Source organism: Neoarius graeffei, chromosome 14 (assembly GCF_027579695.1).
Source record: "Neoarius graeffei isolate fNeoGra1 chromosome 14, fNeoGra1.pri, whole genome shotgun sequence".
Classification (NCBI taxonomy): domain Eukaryota; kingdom Metazoa; phylum Chordata; class Actinopteri; order Siluriformes; family Ariidae; genus Neoarius; species Neoarius graeffei.
The window spans coordinates 79,668,466-79,692,044 of NC_083582.1; the positions used below are offsets into that span (position 1 = coordinate 79,668,466).

Sequence of the window (23,579 nt, forward strand, 5' to 3'; positions counted from 1 at the left end):
GTATGTGTTACCTTCGTGCCCCATGCGCATCAGTGAGCCTTCGACACCCATGACCCTGTTGCCGGTTCACCGGTTGTACTTTGGATCCTTGGACCACTTTTGTTCGGTACTAACCACTGCATACCGGGAACAGCCCACAGGATGGGCCATTTTGGAGATGTTCAGACCCAGTCATCTCACCATCACTATCTGGCCCTCGTCAGAGTCGCTCAGATCCTCACACTCGCCCATTTTTCCTGCTTCCAACACATCAACTTCAAGAACTGACTGTTCTCCTGCTGCCTAATAAACCCCGCCCCTCGACAGGTGCCACTGTAATGAGATCATCAGTGATATTCACTTCTTCACCTGTCAGTGGGTTTAATGTTATGGCTGATTGGTGTATATATAAACCTACAATGGCTCGAATACATCGTCATAGATCTTTAATCACTTTCAGTTTATTTATTTATTTTAAAATTTCAGTGGAGTTTTATCTGGTTTTAGGTTTCCAGTCTAATGTGTGTGTGTGTGTGTGTGTGTGTGTGTGTGTATATTAGTTTTAAATTAACTAAATCTTAAGCCTCGGGATTGAATACAGTTCCTAAATTTCTTTTTCATTATTTTTCCTAAATTTACAGCCAATATTTCTGTGTTGTTGTTTTTTTTTGTACAGTTGTAGCTTATCGGTTATATTTGCAAGTTTAATTTTCATTAAACCGACAGCGTGTCATTCAGTGAGCGGACAATAAAATCCTCTCAGAGCTGCTGTAACAGTAATTCTTCACAGCGCTGTGTCAGGGGTATAGAACATAGACACTCATATGTGATATGCAAGCTCAAATACATTAATCATATTTACACATCATGAAAGAAGCCTGAGTACATGGTGACTCGTTAAGTGACCTAATTAGCAACTTGTTAGCAAAAAATTGACAATACACTGACCGAGTGTTGTGCAGAAGGTCGAGTTCTTTCAAATAAAACAAACAGAACTGAAATCCATTGAGAACTGAGGGAGGGAGGAAACACGATTTAACTGCAAATAAGCAAAGTTGTAAACAAATTGTTTATAACAAGAAAAATCAACAAACAAACAAGGTTTGTTCCCTGAGGGAAGATCGAGCCAAAACATCGATCAGAACTGGAACCGGGTGAGAAATGAGAGAGGAGATACAACTCTAGTGAGAGGCCTGGAAAATTCGTTATTTTGGCCTAATGACTAACTCGTTAGCAAAAATTTGACAAAACAACAACCAAGTTTTGTGCGAAGTGACGAGTTCTTTCAAGCAAAATAATCGGAACGGAAATCCGTGGAGAACTGACGGAGGAGATACGATTTAACTGAATTGTGGACGACGGACGCCACGCCATGGAAACAGCGCATCGGCCTCATGGACAGAGGAGCTAATAAACACACATCTCAGGTGAACAGGAGTGAAAGTGTGTTTCCTTTTACTGTACTTTTCATACTGTGCTCGTTTACAGTTTTCATTTTTTGGCCGTATTTAAGTTATTTTTAATCCACTTTCATTCACCTGTAGAAACATGCACCCTTTTTCCTAACAACGTTGTATACTACACACTAAGAACCTCGCTGAGAACTGTCTCCTTACCAGGAACTTTCGTTTCTGTTTCCAGTGTGAGCCCTGGGCGTTGGTCTGGCAGTGAGCCTCGGTTACGATGCGGATCAGCTCCCATTCTGTACCCGTCGGTTCGGGTCGGTTCTGCAGGGTCTTCACCATCTCCTCCTTCCGCCTCTTCTCCCGGTTCTCCTCGATCAGACGCCGCTTGGCCACTCGCTTCGCCTCGTCCAGAACCACTGCACAGAGAGAGAGAGAGAGAGAGAGAGAGAGAGAGACAGGACGAGTGTCAGGACGTGTCATTGGGTTCAAGGCTCAGCAGTGCATATTTTAGACCTTTTTTTTTCCTATCAGCACAGCAGGTGCTTTAACACTCAAAAAGAACGCCTCATGTGAAAGCAACCTGAGCATGATAAAAACTATATTTAATAAGAGAAGTGCTAATTATAGCTGTTTTAATAAATTAGCTTTGAGCTACTCTACTAAGAATGTACACACAAATGAACAGCTTGTTTATTTTAATTTAATTTCTTTAATTAAGTCAATAGACAACAGATTCAACAGATCTTTGGCAGCTGATTGCTGATATTCTAACTTCTGATGGATTTCCTTTTTTATTTGCATTAATTTATACAATGGGCGGCACGGTGGTGTAGTGGTTAGCGCTGTCGCCTCACAGCAAGAAGGTCCGGGTTCGAGCCCCGTGGCCGGCGAGGGCCTTTCTGTGTGGAGTTTGCATGTTCTCCCCGTGTCCGCGTGGGTTTCCTCCGGGTGCTCCGGTTTCCCCCACAGTCCAAAGACATGCAGGTTAGGTTAACTGGTGACTCTAAATTGAGCGTAGGTGTGAATGTGAGTGTGAATGGTTGTCTGTGTCTATGTGTCAGCCCTGTGATGACCTGGCGACTTGTCCAGGGTGAACCCCGCCTTTCACCCGTAGTCAGCTGGGATAGGCTCCAGCTCGCCTGCGACCCTGTAGAAGGATAAAGCGGCTACAGATAATGAGATGAGATGAGATTAATTTATACAAACGAAGCTCAGTCTGATTAAATATGCACAAATTGCTTGAAATAAAAATTTTACTCGAAGGCCATCTGAAGACAAAAACAAATACAGAAAAGTTTGCTAGATAATCTTTTATTTATTGTTTATTCACATAAAATATATTTAATGCCATGTTTCAGTATCAAATCCAAAGAGAAATCCAATCATAATGAAACATTCTTCTGTAATACAGGATCTCTCGAATTAAGGACAGGAAGCGATACGATGTAAAATCTCAGATAAGAAAATTAATTCTTCTGAAAAAAATAGCTTGAGGAAATCGAAATGCACTTCATCATAATGACAGATAAATTGAATCAAGCGTTTCAATTATATCCTCACTGGCCACTTTATTAGGAACACCCCTAGATCCCCCTGCAGTTGTGTAATCAGCCGATCCCTCGCCAGCAGCACGACGCATCAAATCCCGCAGATACAAATCAGGAGCTTCAGTTAATGTTCACAATGTTCAAACATCAGAACGGGAAACATTGTGATCTCACAGTGTGACTTTCTCTCACTGTGGTCTGGGTGTTGGTTTGATCCAGATGGACTGGTTTGAGTATTTCAGAAGCTGCTGATCTCCTGGGGTTTTCACACACAACAGTCTCTAGAGTTTACACAGAATGGTGCAGAAAACAAAAAACACTGAGTGAGTGAGCGACAGTTCTGTGGGTGGAAACAAACGCCTTGTTGATAAGAGAGGGTCAGAGGGAAATGGACAGATTGGTTTGAGCTTTTTTGCCAGGAAGGATATAGTAACTCATATAATCACTCTTTACAACCGTGGTGAGCAGAAAAGCATCTCAGCATGCAACAGCAGAAGAACACACTGGGTTCCACTCCTGCAGCCAAGAACAGGGATCTTAGAACCAACAACACGTTCCTATTAAAGTGGCCGGGGGGGGGTGTATAAGACATGAAGAGATTGTGAAATAGGCAGAGCTTAGAGTCTTCTTCAAAGCTGTTATGTTTCAGCTAATGTGGTGGTGGTGAGTGGAATAAAATAGGGAAATAAACATTTTACTGTCGAATGTTTATATTTTAATGACTACAGTTTAAGAGAAGACATGTCACTGTGTCCATTTATCCAAATATCTGAAAGATTGATATGAACAAAATTGTCATCTGGACCTGTAGTGTTGTCATGCATTAACAGTTTTCCTGCTGTCATGGTGGTCATCTTTGGTAAGTATCATGATGTAACATTTTTCCACATCACCCAACCCTACTTGGGATGTGATCTGTTCACAAATTAGTTTTAATTTGTTATAAATTAATCTGGTTTTTTTGAGAACTCTTTTTCATTGCTCATGATGTGTGTGCAGTCGTTGATCATAGAGCTGCATTTGCACCTCAGATATCACGTTTTTCCAGAAGTGTTAAATATCACATAAGGTGAAAAAGTCAGAAATCACTACCAAAAATGTGGTTCCAATAATATCCAAGCAGCATTTTGCACATTGTGCAGGGGAAAAAAAAAAAAACTTGCATAATGTGACTTGAGAAATCAGGACAGGGGGCAGATGAAAAATGAGCTTCTAAGTGCTGTAGACCTCACTGACCAAATCCAGCTGTAGACTTTAGCTTTAAAGATGAGACACTGGCAAGCGGTCAAAGATCCAGCGCTGATCCAGATCCTGATTGAGAACAGAGTCAGTGACTCCAGTTCAGCTCCAAAAGCAGACCAGAGATCTGCAGAGAACCGACTCACTGCGTGGTTTCTTTAAGACTGGAAAGATTCGCAGAAAACAAACAACTTCTTTCATAAATCTTCAGGACAAATTGTACAATTCCCTCTCAGCTGCCAGAGGATGAAAAGTTACTAATTCTCTTTTGAGAGAGGAAAAACAGCAGCTGGAAATGTCCAGTCGGTGTCAGTGTGGAAAAGTGCCTGAGAATGAGGGACGGATCTGGGGAACTTGACGCTTTAAGGATTTGCCAGGGAATGTGAGGAATTGTGGATGGATGATGAAATTCAGGCATTAATCCAGTATTACACCGAAGAGGAATGGGTCAGGGTTGAAACTGCTTTCCAAGTTTAGTTTATGATTTAAAAAAATACTAAATTAAAACTAGACTGCATTTCTGCAGAGAAAATGCAAAGTGTGCTTGCTGAGCTTTAGCAGAACAGCTATCATGCTAGCATGCTAAAAGCTAGCATGCCAACATGCTAATGCCAACATGCTAACAACTAACATGCTAACTAACATGCTAACAGTTAGCATACTAACATGCTAACAGTTAGCATAATAACATGCTAACAGCATACTAACATGCTAAAAGCTAGCAGGTTAACATGTTAATGCTAACATGCTAATAGATAACATGCTAACAGCTAGCATTCTAACATGCTAATGATTAACATGCTATTTGTTAAAATTCTAACACTTTAAGGCTAATATGCTGACAGCTATCATGCTAACAGCTAACAGGCTAACATGCTAATGGATAATATGTTAAATTTTAGCATGCTAACACACTGAGGGTGACATGCTAACAGCTAACATGCTAACAGTTAGCATGCTAACATGCTCAGGCGAACCCGCTAACAGCAAACATGCAAACTCTGCATGCTACCATGCTAATCCTAACATGTTAACAGCTCTCATGATAACATGCTAATGGTGAACATGCTAACAACTTGCGAGCTAACAGCAGGCATGAAAGCGTAATGGGTAACACGCTAACAGCTAGCATGGTAACACATGAATGCTTATATGCTAATTGCTATCGTGTGCGCGTGTAAGTATTCCTAATAAAGTGGCCATTGAGTTGAAGTTGATTTGCTGTCAAAGTCTCAGATGAGCAGATCCTTGCCAAACGCATCATCACCTCTGGGGGAAGGGAGGAACGACTCAGTCAAGCTTCCAGTGATTAGCGGTAAAATGGAGAAAAACTGGACGGATGAAAGGCGAGAGAAAGGCGAGTGCGGGTCAGAACCGATATCATGTGTGTGATGGTGATTTGGCCTGAGGTGCCGTATGAAGTTTGGTGGATGTGTGCTGAAGTGTTACTGAGCAAAACTCCATTCATCTGAATGGGGCCAAAAATCAATGGAAGCCTATGGAGGTAAAAAGAGATGCGTGAAAACCAAGGAAAAGACGAGTGCAGGTCTCGGATGAGGGGATGGATCTGTGCGGGGACTTGGCCTGAGGCATCAAGTGAAGTTTCTTGAAGTTTGGTCACTTGGTTAAAAAAAATTGATGGAGAGTGAAAGTTTTTCTCCTGAAACATCATTCATTTTCAATGGGGCCAAAAATCAATGCAAGCCTATGGAGGAAAAAGGGATGAGCAAAAAGAAAGGAAAAAATATGAGTGCGGGTCAGAACCGATTGCATGTATGTGTCGGGGGAGTTGGCCTGAAGTATCACATGAGGTTGGGTGCATCTGTGATGGAGCGTGTCCGAGTAGGACGATTCGATTCATGAGCCCTATTCATTCTCATCTCATTATCTGTAGCCGCTTTATCCTGTTCTACAGGGTCGCAGGCGAGCTGGATCCTATCCCAGCTGACTACGGGCGAAAGGCGGGGTTCACCCTGGACAAGTCGCCAGGTCATCACAGGGCTGACACATAGACACAGACAACCATTCACACTCACATTCACACCTACGCTCAATTTAGAGTCACCAGTTAACCTAACCTGCATGTCTTTGGACTGTGGGGGAAACCGGAGCACCCGGAGGAAACCCACGCGGACACGGGGAGAACATGCAAACTCCGCACAGAAAGGCCCTCGCCGGCCACGGGGCTCAAACCCGGACCTTCTTGCTGTGAGGCGACAGCGCTAACCACTACACCACCGTGCCGCCCCCATTCATTCTCTATGGGAAAAAAACAAAAGAAAAACGACGAGAACAAGAGAACGGGTGCGTCGATCCCAAAGCTGTATACAAGCACACTACACCACTTCGGGCCAGATGTCTCAGAGTTGGAACGGTGTCTCTATCTCGAACGCCCTAGGAGGAGTAGTGGATCCAAAAAACGTGTCGGAATAAGGCAGAATAAGTAAACTTAAGAAGAACAATAGTGTACACTCAAGGCCTCTGCATGCTCTTGCGACAAGGCTTTCGCAGATAGCTTTTCCCAGACAGTTGTAATTTATCGTTGAGCGGGGAGTAATAGGCGTGCGCGATGTTATTCACTGCCACAACGCAAGGGGGCGCGAAGTCGCGAAATCGCTAGGAGTAGTTGGTGGGTGTGGTTAGTGGAGTGTTTATCCTCTGGTTACTTATAATGACTAGAACTTTTTTTTTTTATAATGACTAGAACTGGAGTCGTATAGATGTACGTACTTCCTCACTTCCTCAATCAACCGCTCTTCGTGCTGCTCCATCTTCGCTCGTGTTTTTAAAAATGGCGGTCGTGAAAACAAACCAAACCGGGAAAGTAGGGAAGTGGAAGTGCGTTTACAGCGGATGCAGAGTGGACCAATCAGAGCCCTCTTGTCTGCGATGCTGTCTGCGGTGGTCACAATTTTTGGGAGGTGCGCGCAGAGCGTCTGCGAAGGTGGGGGGGCTACGCAGACGCTATCTGCGGCGCCGTCTGCGAGGACTGGGTTGTCAGCATAAATTGGCCTTAATAAGTACAACATTCATCAGACAGAACCTTATCATTTTTAAAGGGGTTCTATATGAGTTACATATCTATATATATTATCAACAGCAACAACAACAACAATAATAATAATAATAATAATAATAATAATAATAACTGTTTAATAGATTGATTGGGTGGTTGTTTGATTGTTTGATTGATTGATTGATTGATTGGGTGGTTGTTTGATTGGTTGTTTGATTGGGTGGCTGTTTGATTCATTGGTTGGTTGATTAGGTGGTTGTTTGACTGGTTGATTGGTTTGATTAATCCAGTATTACACCAAAGAAGAATGGGTCAGGGTTGAAACCGCTTTCCAAGTTTAGTTTATAATTAAAAAAAAAATACTAAATTAAAATAAGTACAACATTCATCAGGAGAACCTTATCATTTTTAAAGGGGTTCTGTTTGAGTTACATATCTATGAGTTATATATCTCATCTCATCTCATCTCATCTCATCTCATCTCATCTCATTATCTCTAGCCGCTTTATCCTTCTACAGGGTCGCAGGCAAGCTGGAGCCTATCCCAGCGGACTACGGGCGAAAGGCGGGGTACACCCTGGACAAGTCGCCAGGTCATCACAGGGCTGACACATAGACACAGACAACCATTCACATTCACACCTACGCTCAATTTAGAGTCACCAGTTAACCTAACCTGCATGTCTTTGGACTGTGGGGGAAACCGGAGCACCCGGAGGAAACCCACGCGGACACGGGGAGAACATGCAAACTCCGCACAGAAAGGCCCTCACCGGCCCCGGGGCTCGAACCCAGGACCTTCTTGCTGTGAGGTGACAGCGCTAACCACTACACCACCGTGCCGCCCAGTTATATATCTATATATATATTATCAACAACATCAACAACAATAATAATAATAATAATAATAATAATTGATTGGTTGTTTAATTGATTGATTGGGTGGTTGTTTGGCTGATTGATTGGGTGGTTGTTTGATTGATTGGTTGGTTGATTGGGTGGTTGATTTTACATCAAACGACCATCCAATCAACCATCCAATCAACCACCCAATCAACTGATTGGGTTGTTGTTTGATTGATTGGTTGGTTGATTGGGTGGTTGTTTGATTGATTGGTTGGTTGATTGGGTGGTTGATTGGATGGTTGATTACATCAAACGACCATCCAATCAACCATCCAATCAACCACCCATTCAACTGATTGGGTTGTTGTTTGATTGATTGGTTGGTTGATTGGGTGGTTGGTTGGTTGATTAGGTGGTTGTTTGATTGGTTGATTACCTAATCAATCAACCAATCAAACAACCATCCAATCAACCACCCAATCAACCAACCACCCAACCAACCACCCACCCAATCAAACAACCACCCAAGCAATCAAACAACCACCCAATCAACCAATCAATCAAACAATAACCCAATCAGTCAACTACCCAATCAATCAAACAACCAGCCAATCAATCAATCAATCAATCAATCAATCAATCAATCAATCAATCAATCAATCAATCAATCACCCACCCAATCAAACAACCACTCAGTCAACCACCCAATCAACCAACCAATCAATCAAAGTTGTTTGATTGGGTGGTTGGTGGATTGATTGGGTGGTTGTTTGATTGGTTGTTTGATTGGTTGATTGGGTGGTTGATTGGTTGTTTGATTGATTGGTTGATTGGGTGGTTGGTTGGTTGGTTGGTTGATTGATTGGGTGGTTGTTTGATTGACTGGGTGGTTGATTGGATGGTTGTTTGATTGGGTGGTTGTTTGGTTGATTGATTGGGCGGTTGTTTGATTGGGTGGTCGTTTGGTTGATTGGGTGGTTGTTTGGTTAATTGGGTGGTTGATTGAGTGGTTGATTGGGTGGTTGTTTGATTGATTGGTTGTTTGATGATTGGTGGTTGCTGGAAATGGGTGGTTCATTGGTTGGTTGATTGGGTGGTTGTTCGATTGATTGGTTGATTGGATGGGTTGATTGTTTGGTTGATTGGGTGGTTGTTCGGTTGATTGGGTGGTTTATTGGGTGGTTGATTGATTGGATGGTTGGTTGATTGGTGGTTGCTGGATTGGGTGGTTCATTGGTTGGTTGATTGGGTGGTTGTTCGATTGCTTGGTTGATTGGATGGGTTGATTGGTTGGTTGATTGGGTGGTTGTTCGGTTGATTGATTGGGTGGTTGTTTGATTGATTGGGTGGTTGATTGATTGATTGGTGGTTGCTGGATTGGGTGGTTGTTTGATTGGTTGATTGGATTGGTTGGTTGATTGGGTGGTTGATTGGGTGGTTGTTTGATTGGGTGGTTGTTTGATTGATGATAGGTGGTTGCTGGATTGGGTGGTTCATTGGTTGGTTGATTGGGTGGTTGTTTGATTGATTGGGTGGTTGATTGATGATTGGTGGTTGCTGGAAATGGGTGGTTCATTGGTTGGTTGATTGGGTGGTTGATTGGGTGGTTGTTCGATTGATTGGTTGATTGGATGGGTTGATTGGTTGGTTGATTGGGTGGTTGTTCAGTTGATTGGGTGGTTGGGTGGTTGTTTGATTGATTGATTGATTGATTGATTGGGTGGTTGTTTGGTTGATTGGGTGGTTGTTTGATTGATTGGGTGGTTGAGTGAGTGGTTGTTTGGTTGATTGGGTGGTTGATTAGGCGGTTGACTGATTGATTGGGTTGTTGTTTGATTGATTGGTTGATTGGGTGGTTGATTGATTGGGTGGTTGTTTGATTGGTTGATTGGGTGGTTGATTGATTGGGTGGTTGTTTGATTGGGTGGTTGTTTGAGTGGTAGACTGATTGGGTTGTTGCTTGATTGATTGGTTGGTTGGTTGATTAATTGGGTGATTGATTGGGTGGTTGATTGGTTGGTTGGTTGTTTGATTGGGTGGGTGGTTGGTTGATTGGATAGTTGAATGGGTGGTTGACTGATTGATTGGGATATTTGATTGGTTGGTTGTTTGATTGATTGGGTGGTTGACTGATTGATTGGGCTAGTTGATTGATTGATTGATTGATTGATTGGGTGGTTGTTTGATTGGTAGATTGGGTAGTTGATTGGTTGGTTGATTGATTGGGTGGTTGACTGTGTGGTTGATTGCTTGGGTGGTTGTTTGATTGGGTGGGTGGTTGGTTGATTGATTGGGTGGTTGACTGATTGGGTTGTTGTTTGATTGGTTGATTGATTAATTGATTGGGTGGTTGATTGATTGGGTGGTTAATTGATTGGGTGGTTGATTGGTTGGTTGTTTAATTGATTGGGTGGTTGATTGATGATTGGGTGATTGTTTGGTTGATTGATTGATTGATTGATTGATTGATTGATTGATTGATTGATTGATTGGGTGATTGTTTGGTTGATTGGGTGGTTGATTGGTTGGTTGGGTTCAGAAATAAAATACTCTTCTTTTTTTTACGATACACAAGGTGTCCAAAAAGTTAGTAAGAAGTAAGAGTGTGTTACAAGCATTTAGGAGACACTCTTATCCAGAGCGATGTACAACATACCCAGAGCAGCCTGGGAATCAGTTGGGGGGTGAGATGCCTTGCTCAAGGGCACTGCAGCCATTCCTACTGATCCTGGAAATCGAACTGGGGACCTTTTGGTCCCAAAGCTGCTTCTCTAACCATTAGGCCATGACTTCCCCCTTGTTAAAACTCTATATACTTAATTTTGTATTTATAACATATGCGCTACATGTTCACACTCAGATTCTATAAATTTTCTCAACCACTGCATCTTTTATTTTTTCATCTGCACACCGTCTTCATAGCAAAATATTTTCTCAGTATACAGTTTTCTCATTGGTTAATGAATTTTTGGACACCCTGTATAGTAGGAGTGTGTCTAAGTGTGTGTGGTGACTCACAGTCCATGGCCATGCCCACTGCAATGCACTTCTTGAAGCGGCACAGCTGGCACTGGTTGCGTGTGATCTTGTCAATGATGCAGCAGCCATCGTACTTGCAGGAATATGACGGGTGCAGGTTCTTCTGGATGGTGCGCCGGAAAAAACCCTGGGGGGGGGGGGGGGGGGGGGGGGTTCCATTAAAGAGTTTGACACCTACTCATTTCTTTTCTATCTCATAGCTAAATATACATTGTCATAACAATGGCTTTCAACCTGAGACACCGACACTGTGACTGAAACTCGCACTCACATGGAAACACGTGGAGACTGAATCAGAGAGCGAGAAAATCAAAACATCATAGATGACAGCAAGGTGATAGCTGTGTGGTGTGTGTGTGTGTATGTGTGTGTGCATGCACACGTATGTGTTTCTTGTGTGTTCAGAGCTGTGTTACTTCCACCTACAATGAAGTCACATACATTCCTGCTATTGTACATTAGTGTGCCCTCTGCTGTCTAAACAATGCAATTACAACTAGGAAAAACAAAGATTACGCAGCCTGATAATAATCATGATTCATTTTTTATTTCATCAATTCAAATCGTCATTTTATCAAATCATCAAATTAATATCAAGATTTATCGTCGTATGATACATCATTGTTACATGTCTAGAATCTACTGTGTACTATTTAACGAACACACATGCACAAGAATGACGTATAGAACTGCATAATCAATCTACATTCAAGAAGGAATTATTCTGCATGAAAGCAAACTTGCAATTATTAGCCCTGCCCCTAAACAAGCCAAGAATCGGTACTGGGTGAGTATGTGGGCCAAGTGTGGATCTAGTTCTTTAAACACTGCAATATCACAGATTTATCCGGTAATATGTCAGCGTTATTAAAACACAGAGCTGAACCTTATTTCTGCCGTATGATGACTTTGAAGCTAAAACAAAAGGTTGGAGAAACAATAAGTTATAGTCAGGTCCTATATTATTCATCATAGCATCTACAAGTCCAGGTAAAAGAAACGCCGAGCCCAATGTGCTGCTTAATGACTAATTTATAACGGAGGAGGCAGCTTCAACCCTTATTCATTCATCCTCACCCTCGGTTCTATAAATGCTGTAGGTCATATATTAGACAACTCTTATTTTCATCTGGAAATTGAGTTTAAGGCTCAGTAGCTGCCAAGACGACACTTAAAGCACCATATAAACGTATGCTAACCACCATGGAAACTCGGCTTAACAAGGCTGTATATTACAGTGGAAATGTATGAAGGGAAGTCGACGCAGATCCTTCATGTATGAGCTCATGCTGGTTGAAGAGTGATCCTTCATTTCCATGATATCTGCTCAAGGAGAAAAATGGAGCCATGCAAGTTCCTTGGCATATAGATTCAAGAGCTTTGGGAAATTTAGGAACGGTTGGTTTAGCATGAACAAGAATGAAGGACACTTTTAAAATTCAGGATATATACAAAATATTATAATTTTGAAATTACACATATTCCCACACGACCACCGTTGTCTTGTTTAAACTTGGAGTGAAACGGCGACAAAAGAAACTCTACGGTTCATCTGTCTCTGGGGTTTTTTTGTTCTCTATTTGTATTTCGGTAAATGGTTTTCGATCCACTGACCTTGGGCCAGATATGGGGCTGTAAAGTACAATAGAGTCAACAGCTTTATCCTTCACTGACAACTGCAAGGCTGGCTCTTTCGACTAAACTTTTGTGTTACATCGACCTCCACAATAAAATCAATAAAGATTAATGGATGCCTGGAAAAGAAAATGACTAAATCTAAAATATTTTTTGAATATTTAAAAATTAAATAAAACATTTTAAATAAATTGAGAGCAATCAGTGCTTATGTAAGTGCATTAAATAATGAAATTAAATATATTTTAAAAATGCACATGGATTCAACAGCAGTAGCTGCTTCAGTAAAGCAGTTTCAAATCATTTCACTACTAAAGGTGCAAAAAAACCAACCCCCTTCTATTTGAATAAACCCCACCCTCTTTATTTGAATAAACCCCACCCACCATTCTCTATTTGAATAAACCTCGCCCACACTGTATTTTAATCAACCTCAGCCCCTCTCTATTTTAATAAACCACGCCCACCCACTCTCTATTTGAATAAACCCTGTCTGCCCCCTTTCTATTTGAATAAACCCACCCCTCTCTATTTGAATAAACCTCGCCCACTCTCTATATGAATAAACCTCAGCCTAAACCCCAGCCACCCCCTCTCTATTTGAATAAACCTCGCCCACTCTCTATTTGAATAAACCTCAGCCTTCTCTATTTGAATAAACCCCAGCCACCCCCTCTCTATTTGAATAAGCCTCGCCCACTCTCTATTTGAATAAATCCCACCTCTCTTTATTTGAATAAGCCACACCCGCCCCCTCTCTATTTGAATAAACCTCATGCACTCTCTACTTGAATAAACCCTGCCCCCTCTCTATTTGTATTCATTGCCATGCTTCACCAATCACAGTTCTTTCTATCCCAGGCTCACTCTGATTGGTTGCAGTGCTCCCTTTCATGTGATAATACTTAAATATGTCAGACAGCAAAAGTTTGTGCACCCTTGGGACAAAATGGGGTGTAGCAGTGAGACTTTTATTGTGTTGAGTTTCACAAAACAGTTCAGTATTGCCTTGTCAGATATAAACAACAAAATAATCAAAGTCATAGGGGGCACAAACTTCTGCAGCTAATTGTATATGTGGAGGGATATGACAAAAAAAAACCTCACTGTTATTCTTGAGGATATCTGCACATTACATGACATGTTTTATGATATTTAGGTTGGTAAACAAACTGTCATCAAAACAGAAGTGTTGGATTTTGAAACAAATAAATAAATAAATAAATGCCTTTCCTTGTGTGATAATGTCTACAAAAATATATGATTTTTATATTCAAAAATAAATATGATTTATATATTAAAAAACAAGTAATATTTTACCATGTAAAAAAGTATAACATTTATAGTATTTTTAAAGATTTATATTGGAACATAAATATATTGCGACAGCCTCAAAGCCTCAAGACCAATCTCCTGATGGTCGAGATCAGGGGAGTGGCTTGATGGGACTGATGGCTAGCACCGAGCGTGACTGCTCACTTATTTTATATATATAAAATATTCTCTCCACATTCACTGGATATGAGGAATCGTGCACTCTGATTGGCTACTCTACTACTAGGATAATCAGCTCATATACCATGAGTAGAGAAAAACGAAATGGCGGAGCATTACTGAACCAACCGAGGATGAAATAAATAAAAACTCTACTCGAAAACAAACCCCCCTAAAAATACAAAAAAAGCAACACAATATGGAATGAAAGTATTTGATGGTAAGATCGTATCTTTTTTTAATTTTTCAAGAATTATTATTATCGCATTTTTCACAAATTGCTCATCATTTCGCCGGTTTATTTACATTCTAAGTGGAAATGATTTTGTTGGACGTTTTGTATAAAGTTTTATTTATCAAATTTGCAAAAAATAAAAATAAAAAAGCTCTGTTTCTCAAAATCCAGTGAATGTGGAGAGAATAAAACAGTTATTCCACTCAATCTCACCGTACATGGATTATAGACAACTCGGTGCTACGCACCTCGTCACCTATCAGCTCATGTACGACTCGATTTCATGGGATAATACACACACATTATATTATAGACATACATTACAGTATATATATATATATATATATATATCTCTGTGTGTGTGTGTGTGTGCACTCCAGCAGTCAGTCAGTCTCTCTCTCTCTCTCTCTCTCTCCTTTTTAGTTGTTTGGTTTTGGTTTACCTCCTCTTATACATATTCACACACCACCCATTACACACATTACTGATTTACTGACTGCGCATTTAATTTAGTTTTCTTAAATAAATTTATTTTTACTTGAAAAAGCAACGTGTGGTCTCCACATTTTGTCCTTCCTTTGAGCCAGGTTGTGACAGAATGTGGGCTCATCCGGGAGACCACACACGGCTTTTTCAAGTAAAAATAAATCTATTTAAGAAAATTAAATGTGTGTAGTGGATGGTGTGTGAATATGTATAAGAGTAAATAAACTAAAATCAAACGACCAGAGAGAGAGAGAGAGAGAGAGAGAGAGAGAGAGACTGACTGCTGGAGCACCTAATATATAATATAAGGATAAAAAGAATAAAAATATATCACCATATTTATGATATCTATGAAAAGTGTATTGTGACATATATCACAATGTCAAAATTACATCATCATATCACCCAACCCTAATATACAGCATGTAGGTGTTTGTGTATTTCCACACCTTGCAGCCCTCGCAGGTTATGCAGCGATAGTGATAGCCAGTGGCTTTGTCTCCACACACCACACACGGCTCATCCTTCTCTAGATAACTCGGGATGTAGCCTGGAACACAGAAAACAGGGTGGTGTTCACACGCGCACACACACACCAATGAAAACTCATCTCAACTCATTTGTACAAACATCTGAACTGCGTCCAAGAACTGGACACAAAGCGTAAGCATTTTGCTGTGTAGGAAACTTTCCAAGTGTAAAAGTAAAACAATGACATCATCAGCCTCTGTATCGGTTTACTACAGGAAACAGAGCGTGATGTTTACATAAAAATCTAAGCTTTCCGCCTAAGCTAGTGAGTGAAGAGAGACATTTGGCTTTAAATGGATACAACACAATTACTGATGTAAAGACTTGCTAACAAAACATTTTACAAAAACATGTCAAAAGAAAATATCATGAGATCATCATCAACATTCGACAAAAAAATTTCTACTTCTTTCTGCTGTTATTTCCCAACAACTGCACATCCTGAGAAATGTTTTAAGCCTCTTATACCACAGCAATTTGCTCATTATTATTTTTTATTAATCAATGACATCATACTTTTTATCCATTTCTAGTTACATTTAAATGCTGTAAGAAAAGTTAGTCCCTGTTCTCACTGACATTATAGCAGCTATTTAAAACAAAGTCGTTCCCTCACCAGCCTCTCTGATTTCTATGACGGCGTACTCAAGCCACTTGAGGTAAAAAAAAATTCAAAGCTGATGGAGGGGGAATATTCAGAGAAAAAAAAAAAACACTTGGATATTCTCTGAGATTATAAAGGATTATAATTTGCAAGAAAAAAAAAACTCAGAAAATAAAGTTATTTGGCACATTATGGAGCTGAGGGAGAAGGATACGATTCCAAAAAGAAAAAAATACCCTCAGAAATTCAGAGATTAAAACATCACATATTTACGAGAAAAATCTCAGATATACTCCAAGACAGCAATCGCATATTCCTGGCTTTCCGGCTGCAGTGCAATCTAGTTGAAAAATCTCTTAGTGCTTTATTCTTTTATATTGCGTGAACAAGGAGGAAAGATTGCATTTCCTATAACTCCCAGGTCAACCGTGGCGTCTCTGGTGTGATGACGTTCATCGAACTTAAAGTGAAGCGATCTGGTTCCTTGACACAAAAACAAACAAAAAAAACACCCCACAATGTTTCTGATTTTTTCCCCTTGTAAATTTGTGACTGTTTAATCTCAGAAATTCTAAGGTTTTTTTTTCTTTTTCAGAATATCACCCCCTCTGTCACCTCTGTATTTTTTTTTGTACAGTGGCCCTAATACACGATCATAGTTTTCTCTCTTTAAAATTAAAAAAGAAAAACTTGTCATGTTCCCTAGAAACTGTGGAGAGTTTCTTTTGTCGGAAAGTTTCCTTCACCTCTAGCACTTGAGACTCGTTCTGTAAAGATTTGTTTGGCATACAAGGAAGATGTTTCCAGTGTTCAAGGTGAAGCTGTAACGTTAAATACTGCTGTAAAGACTGCATTGGCTCCCAACTACATTTTGCATTGATTATAAAACACCTTTATAAAATTGACCTTTAAAGCACTGAATGTTCTCGCACCACAGTACCTGAGTGAACTTCTGCTCCTTTATGACTCGCCACTTAGACCTACTTAGATCAAAAGGTGCAGGCTATCTGTTGGTATCGCAAATAGTGACGGCTACATCAGGGGGCGGAGCCTTTTCTTACAAAGCCCCACAGTTATGGAACAGCCTTCCAAGTAGTGTTCGGGACTCAGACACAGTCTCAGTGTTTAAGTCTCGGCTGAAAACAGATCTGTTTAGTCAAGCCTTGTGTTAATGGTGTTTATGAGGTAAAGGTGTAGATCTGGAGGATCCTCAGACAGAGTGTTTTGGTTTGGGGGAAGCTCCGGCCTCATGGTTAGAGAAGCAGCTTTGGGACCAAAAGGTTACTGGTTCGATTCCCTGGACTAGCAGGAATGGCTGAAGTGCCCTTGAGCAAGGCACTGAACCCCCAACTGCTCCCCGGGCTGCTCTGGGTGTTGTGACTATGTTGCTCTGGATAAGAGCGTCTGCTAAATGCATGGAATGGTAAACTGGGATGATTGGATGCTGCCCCCCCCCCCCCCCCCCAACTCTCACACATTTGTTGTTGGTGGAGTGGCAGCTGCTTTATGTTCCAGGGTTACCTTCCGTCTCTCCCTTTTAGTTACGCTTCATTCGTTCGTTTGTACGTGTGTTCGACTCCTAGATGACATCCTGCCATCGCTTTGCCACCATGTCAGCAGATGGGCCATCGTCTGGACTTCTCCACAGTTGCACTTGTCAGTCTCTGAACAATCCCACTTCATCAGATTGGCTATGCACCATCCTGCACCAGTGTGGAGGCAGTTAAGGGCTTTCCAAGTAACATAAGGCTGGTGATGTAGTGCTGCCATCTGTTTAGTTATGCTGTCATAGTTAGCCTTGCCAGAGCTCCTGCTTGTACTCAGCACACAGTATATATTCTTCTTTAGCATTAGGTGACAGCGGGCATACCTAACAATCTGTCTCTCTCTCTCTCTCTCACTACACATGCCCAAGACACGAGTGATGCTGGCCTCTCCTGCTCTTCAGACTTGCTTGATCCACCCTGATGCCCTACTTCTCTGTAAAGTTGTATTTTTTTTGTCTTATTGGCAGTGAGGCTGGTGAGGGAATGACTGTTTACGGCAGGAATTTACTTTGTTTCATCGACATTCCAATATAAAATGTGACAATAAATGGATAAAATGTACAACATGTTCTTTAATAAATAAAATGTTATCATCATTGACAAATTGCTGAGCATTAAAACACTTGAACGATGTGCTGTTAATATGTGAAAATAATACAATTTGGGATAATAACAGTAACTTTGTTTCATTCTTTGATTAGATTCTTATACCTGCACAACACGCAGTGTTTTACTCCTCTCTGAACAATACAGAAATCAGAAAAGCAAAGATGCGGGTTCATGTTTAAATCATGCTATAGCACACGAATCATGGGATCATTTTGCGAAACGAAGCTCTGAGTCAAAAACAAAAGCTTCAAATCACAGAGAAGGTAGGAATGTCACTGTGACACACGTCACTGCTTGTTTAGAACATGATTTTTATTAAATAAATGCAGACAGAGACAACAAAATGGCGACATCAGTATAAGCGCCAAGTGAGATTGTGCTACTGTTTGAAAAAAGACAGGAATGCTCAGAGCTTTTCCAGGTTTGTTTCTCAGACGCAAGGTGGCTGTCTCGTCTGTCTTTCACCGTCCAGCATGGACAGGACAAACTGTTCTTTCCCGTACTGCAGAATCTGATGCAGACGCAGGAAATGGCCTATCGACTACTGCTAATGAAATATAAAGCAGAGTATGCTCCAGCAATGACGGATCAGTCAGGGGATGGTTTGAAACACTAAGCAGGTGTGTGTGTGTGTGTGTGTGTGTGTGTTTGAGGCTACACAAACAACATAAAAGGCTTTTAACCTCCACTCAGACGCAACAACATGGAGAAAAAGATGCTACATAGAGCTGGTGCCTGGACTGCAGGAAAAAAATCAATGAAGCAGTTACTGAGTGAATCCATAACGACACACACACACAGTGCCATCTCATGTCCTCCATTTTGTCACCTTCCATTTTGTCATTTTCTCTTTCTTTCTTTCTTAGTATTATTATTTTTTCTTTCCCTAAAGGTTCATACACACTCTCGGAATTCCAGGACGAGGCACGGATTCGTGATTTCTGTCCCGGAATTATCTGCATCTCTTCACTGAGCCCGTTTCCGCTCTCTTCCAAAGTGTCATCTTCCAGCCTCAGGCTGAGGGAGAACTGATTGGAGGTGTGGATCTGACAGCAGCAGGAGGATGTGTAAAGAGGAAACGTGACGTTCCCACTGAAACACGATATCCATCACGTGCTCTCCTCTCACACGTGTCACACTGCTGTGACTTTCCACAGTCCCGTGCACACACGCTCACTGCTCTCTCACATACAGGGTGTGGTGCGTCGTATCATTCTGGAGGTTTGATGGATATTTTTATTCCCACTGTCTAGATGTAATGTCAGTCTCACAATTATTGGCACCCCTTAAGAGAAGAGGCAAAATGGTGGTACATAATAAACATGAAACACAATTCAAATTCACTAAAAAGAAATATTTTAATAAAAAAAAAACAGAAAACTAGAGTCTAGAATCTTTAGAACATTTTTAAATAGACACTTTAAGAAAACAACAAATGATTAAAAAGTCATTTTTATTAGAGAAATAATATGATAGAATCTTCAAAATCTGTTTTAGAAAAATTCAAATGGAAAAAGAAGAATGTTTTTAAAACAGAATATTGCTCTAATAATAGAACAGAATATTTTAATAGAATGTAGAATCTTTAAAAAAAAAAAAATATATATATATATATATATATATATATATATATATATATATATATATATATATAAAAGTGATTCCACGCTTATGGGTACTGAAATGGGGACATGAACTTATTCACCTAAAACCATTTCTTTTTTTACCATCAGGTCACAAAACATGTAATCTTTAATGAATGATATGTTAAAAGATAACTTTAATTTTCTGAGATGTAATAAAAACATATTTATATGCCAAAGTCAAGCCTATGAGTTCCAAAATGATGTCTGTTACATTACTTCTGTTACGATTGTCCATCTCGCGTCTGTTACAAATTAATTACAATCTAGCTCTATACCATGTTAATCTTATTGAAAGAATGTGTATGTTTATTCTACTACACATGTTTATTAATTATATTTGCTAAAACATCACCTTCCTATGTTTCAAAAAGTAATTCTACATTGTTAAAATTGAGAATATATATGTCCACAACACTTCTGTTACGTTCTGACTTTGGCATATAAATATGTTTTTATTACATCTCAGAAAATTAAAGTTATCTTTTAACATATCATTCATTAAAGATTACATGTTTTGTGACCTGATGGTAAAAAAAAAGAAATGGTTTTAGGTGAATTTTTAAAAATAAGTTCATGTCCCCATTTCAGTACCCATAAGCGTGGAATCACTCATATATATATACACACACTTTTCAGGAAAAAAGAATTAAAATAGTTTGTAAAATCATTTTTAGGAAAAAATAAATTAAAAATAGAATGTATTTTTTAAATAACTAAAATCATTTTAAAAACAGAATTAAATATAGAATGAAAAAACTTTTCGAAGAAAAGAATTAAATGGAATGTAGTAACTCAGGAAAAAAAATTACAAATAGAATATCTAAAAACTTTCTTTTTTTAAGGAATTAAAAATTAAATGCAGAAACCTCAAAAAAGAATTTAAAAATTGAATAGAATTGAAATAGAATGCAGAATCTTTTTTTGAAAAAAAAACTTTAAAAAACAAAATTTAAAAATTAGAATGTACAATCGTTTAAGGATCTCTTTCAGAATTTTTGTTCAGAAAAAAACTGATCTACAATAAAATATACTGTACGAATGTGAAGAAAAAAACACCTTTAATAAAGAAAAATGTAGACCCTTTGAAATCGTATTTAAAAATGTCTTGAGAAAAATAATTAAAACAGTTTAAAAAAATTAAACAGAAACTTGAGAATATTTTAAGGAACAAATAGAAAAACATAAGGAAAAAACTATCCTTGACTTGTAAGTGACGTCAAAGCAAAATAGAAACTGGATGTCGGCCATGTTGGTGGAGATACAAACACGGGGTCAAGTGACATTCCATACAAAACATAGTAATGCGTGTGCAACTCTTTGTTTTTTCACTGCTTTAAGCGTCTTTTAGCTCTGCCATATCTTTGTGCTGTATCTGGTTGTGGTCTCAACACTACTCATGACCATGGCACGTTCCGATTTTTTAGAATTCCGTCCATGATTCAGAAAGAGGAAACTCTGAGGCTGAGTACGGAGAGGAGATGAGGGGATCAGGACACGTCGTCCAATGACCATTTCGTCCAATAGTTAAGACATTCCGTCCAAAGCCTTCTTCATATGCACTATCAATTATTTTATATTTCAGGTATTCCGGTGCTCGCGAACGAAGCCCCCTGTGACAGCGATGCTCGGCATCTAAAGATTTAACACGATCCATACTATGGCACTCGTTTGCTTTACAAAAATGTGTTTCGTTTCAGTAAAATTCCACTGAGAATTCCTCTTTTTTTGAACAAAAAAATACCTGAAATATAAAATAACTGATAGTGCGTATGAAAAAGGCTTTGCACGAAATGACCTGTATTCGTACTTGATGGTCAGTAGAAGCGTCTTATCTTCAGAAAAGCCTGACTTTTTAAAATAATACGGGTCAAAACCACACAAATCTATCTTCGCTCGATTGTTCAAATCGTGGGAATACTGAGAAAATTCAGCATTGTTTACAGACACATTTTCAGCGGCTGCCATCCGAGTTGTTTTGTAAATCCACCATCATGGCAGACGCTCATGACGCAGCACATTTTGATCACATGGTTGCAAGTCATCTATACTATAGAAATCTTTAGATTTTTTTTTTAATAGAAGAGACTCTAGAATTTTCTTTTAAAAACCACAAGAAATCTTTAAAATCTTTTTATTACAGAAACAGAACCTTTTCAAAAAATAATACTTTCAATTAAATTATTTAAAATAAAAATGGAATGACTTTTATATACTATTTAAAGAAAAATATTTTCAGAAAAAAAATCTAATACAAATGATTATTTTAAGAAATAAGATTACATTCTATAAGGTTGGAGATCCAGAGCGGGGCATTGAGCCCATTCCTCTTTACACAATCTCGACCCTCTCTTGTGCTCTCGCTCCTCTTCAGCTCCGCCCACAGGGTTTCACTGGGGTTCAGCTCAGGGGACTGAGATGTTCAGGGCAGAAGCTCGATTCTGTGACTCTCAGTGAACCATTTTAGTGTTGATTTGGACAGATGCTTCGGATCATTGTCCTGCTGGAAGATCCAATGACGACCCGCTTTTAGTTTCCTCTCAGAGGAGCCAGATTCTGATTTAAAGTGTCCTGATGTTTCATGGAGTCCATGATGTCATGGACCCTAACAAGGTTTCAGGGCCTTTGGAGGAAAAACAGCCCCAAAACATCACAGAACCTCCACCATATTTTACAGTTGGGATCGGGTTCTTTTCATTATAGCCGTCCTTCTGTTTACTCCAAACCCACCGCGAGTGTTTATCACTAAAAAGCTCCATTTCTGTTCCATCAGACCAGAGAACACGGTTCCAGTCAAAGTTGTCGTCGCGTTTCACAAACTTCAGGTGCTTACGTTTGGGGTTAACTGACAGAAAAGAGTTTTTTTCTGGAACCTTCCAAATAATCTGTTGGTATGGAGGTGGAGTCTGATGGGGGTTTTGGAGACTCAGAAACCCCAAGATTTGGCTTTTTCTTGTAATTCACCAGCAGTGACTCTTGGGGATGTTTTGCCTCTCTTACCCTCCTCACTGTCCGTGGGGTAAAATAAACTCGGCTCCTCTTCCAGGTGAGTGTGGAACAGTTCCAGTTGGTGTCCACTTTTTTATTTTTGCCCTAACAGTAGAAATGGACATTTTCAGGTGAGATGTTTTTATCCCCATTCCCTGACTTATGAAGGTCAACACACTTCTCCCTCATTGGGTTTGTGTGTCTCTGATCGTTCCCATGGTGATGTTGAGGGAATTTGGCCTCTGTGTCGCCTCATATTTGTTCCCCAGTTCATCAGGAAGTCATGGATTACAGCTGGAAAGTTCCTACACACTCCAATCAACTCACACATGGACAATTTAAATGGAAACACGCTTCAGGTACATTGTGTTTACTATCATTTCCAGGAGGGGGCCAATAATCGTGGCACTGTGTTTTTGTTGAAAATATATTGCTTGATGAGAGATTTGTTTTTTCTCTGAATCAATTTATTTCAATTCAAGGTCGGATTTTTCTCATTTTTTTAGTGTGAGATGAAGTGACTTCACCAAAAGGAGCCAATAATCTTGGAGGGCCCTGTGTATATATATAGACACACATAAAATACTTTTTTCTGGAACCTTCCAAATAAAATATATATATATATATATATATATATATATATATATATATATATATATATATATAAATACACACACACACACACACACACGCACACACACTGTTTTGATAGATTTATATTTTTTAATATAAAAA

At 39.7% G+C, this 23,579-nt stretch overlaps 1 protein-coding gene across 6 annotated transcripts in view; it reads right to left on the reverse strand.

Moving 5' to 3' along the window:
- Window positions 1-23,579, reverse strand: part of thrab (thyroid hormone receptor alpha b) — a 333,280-nt gene that overhangs the window by 25,692 nt on the left and 284,009 nt on the right. For all 6 annotated transcript variants that reach the window (XM_060940345.1, XM_060940344.1, XM_060940346.1 and 3 more), the window contains 3 exons: window positions 15,372-15,472; window positions 11,052-11,199; window positions 1,596-1,801 (listed from right to left, as the gene is read on the reverse strand). In XM_060940345.1, coding sequence (XP_060796328.1) covers window positions 1,596-1,801; window positions 11,052-11,199; window positions 15,372-15,472 — 455 coding nt within the window. The remainder of the gene's footprint in view (window positions 1-1,595; window positions 1,802-11,051; window positions 11,200-15,371; window positions 15,473-23,579) is intronic.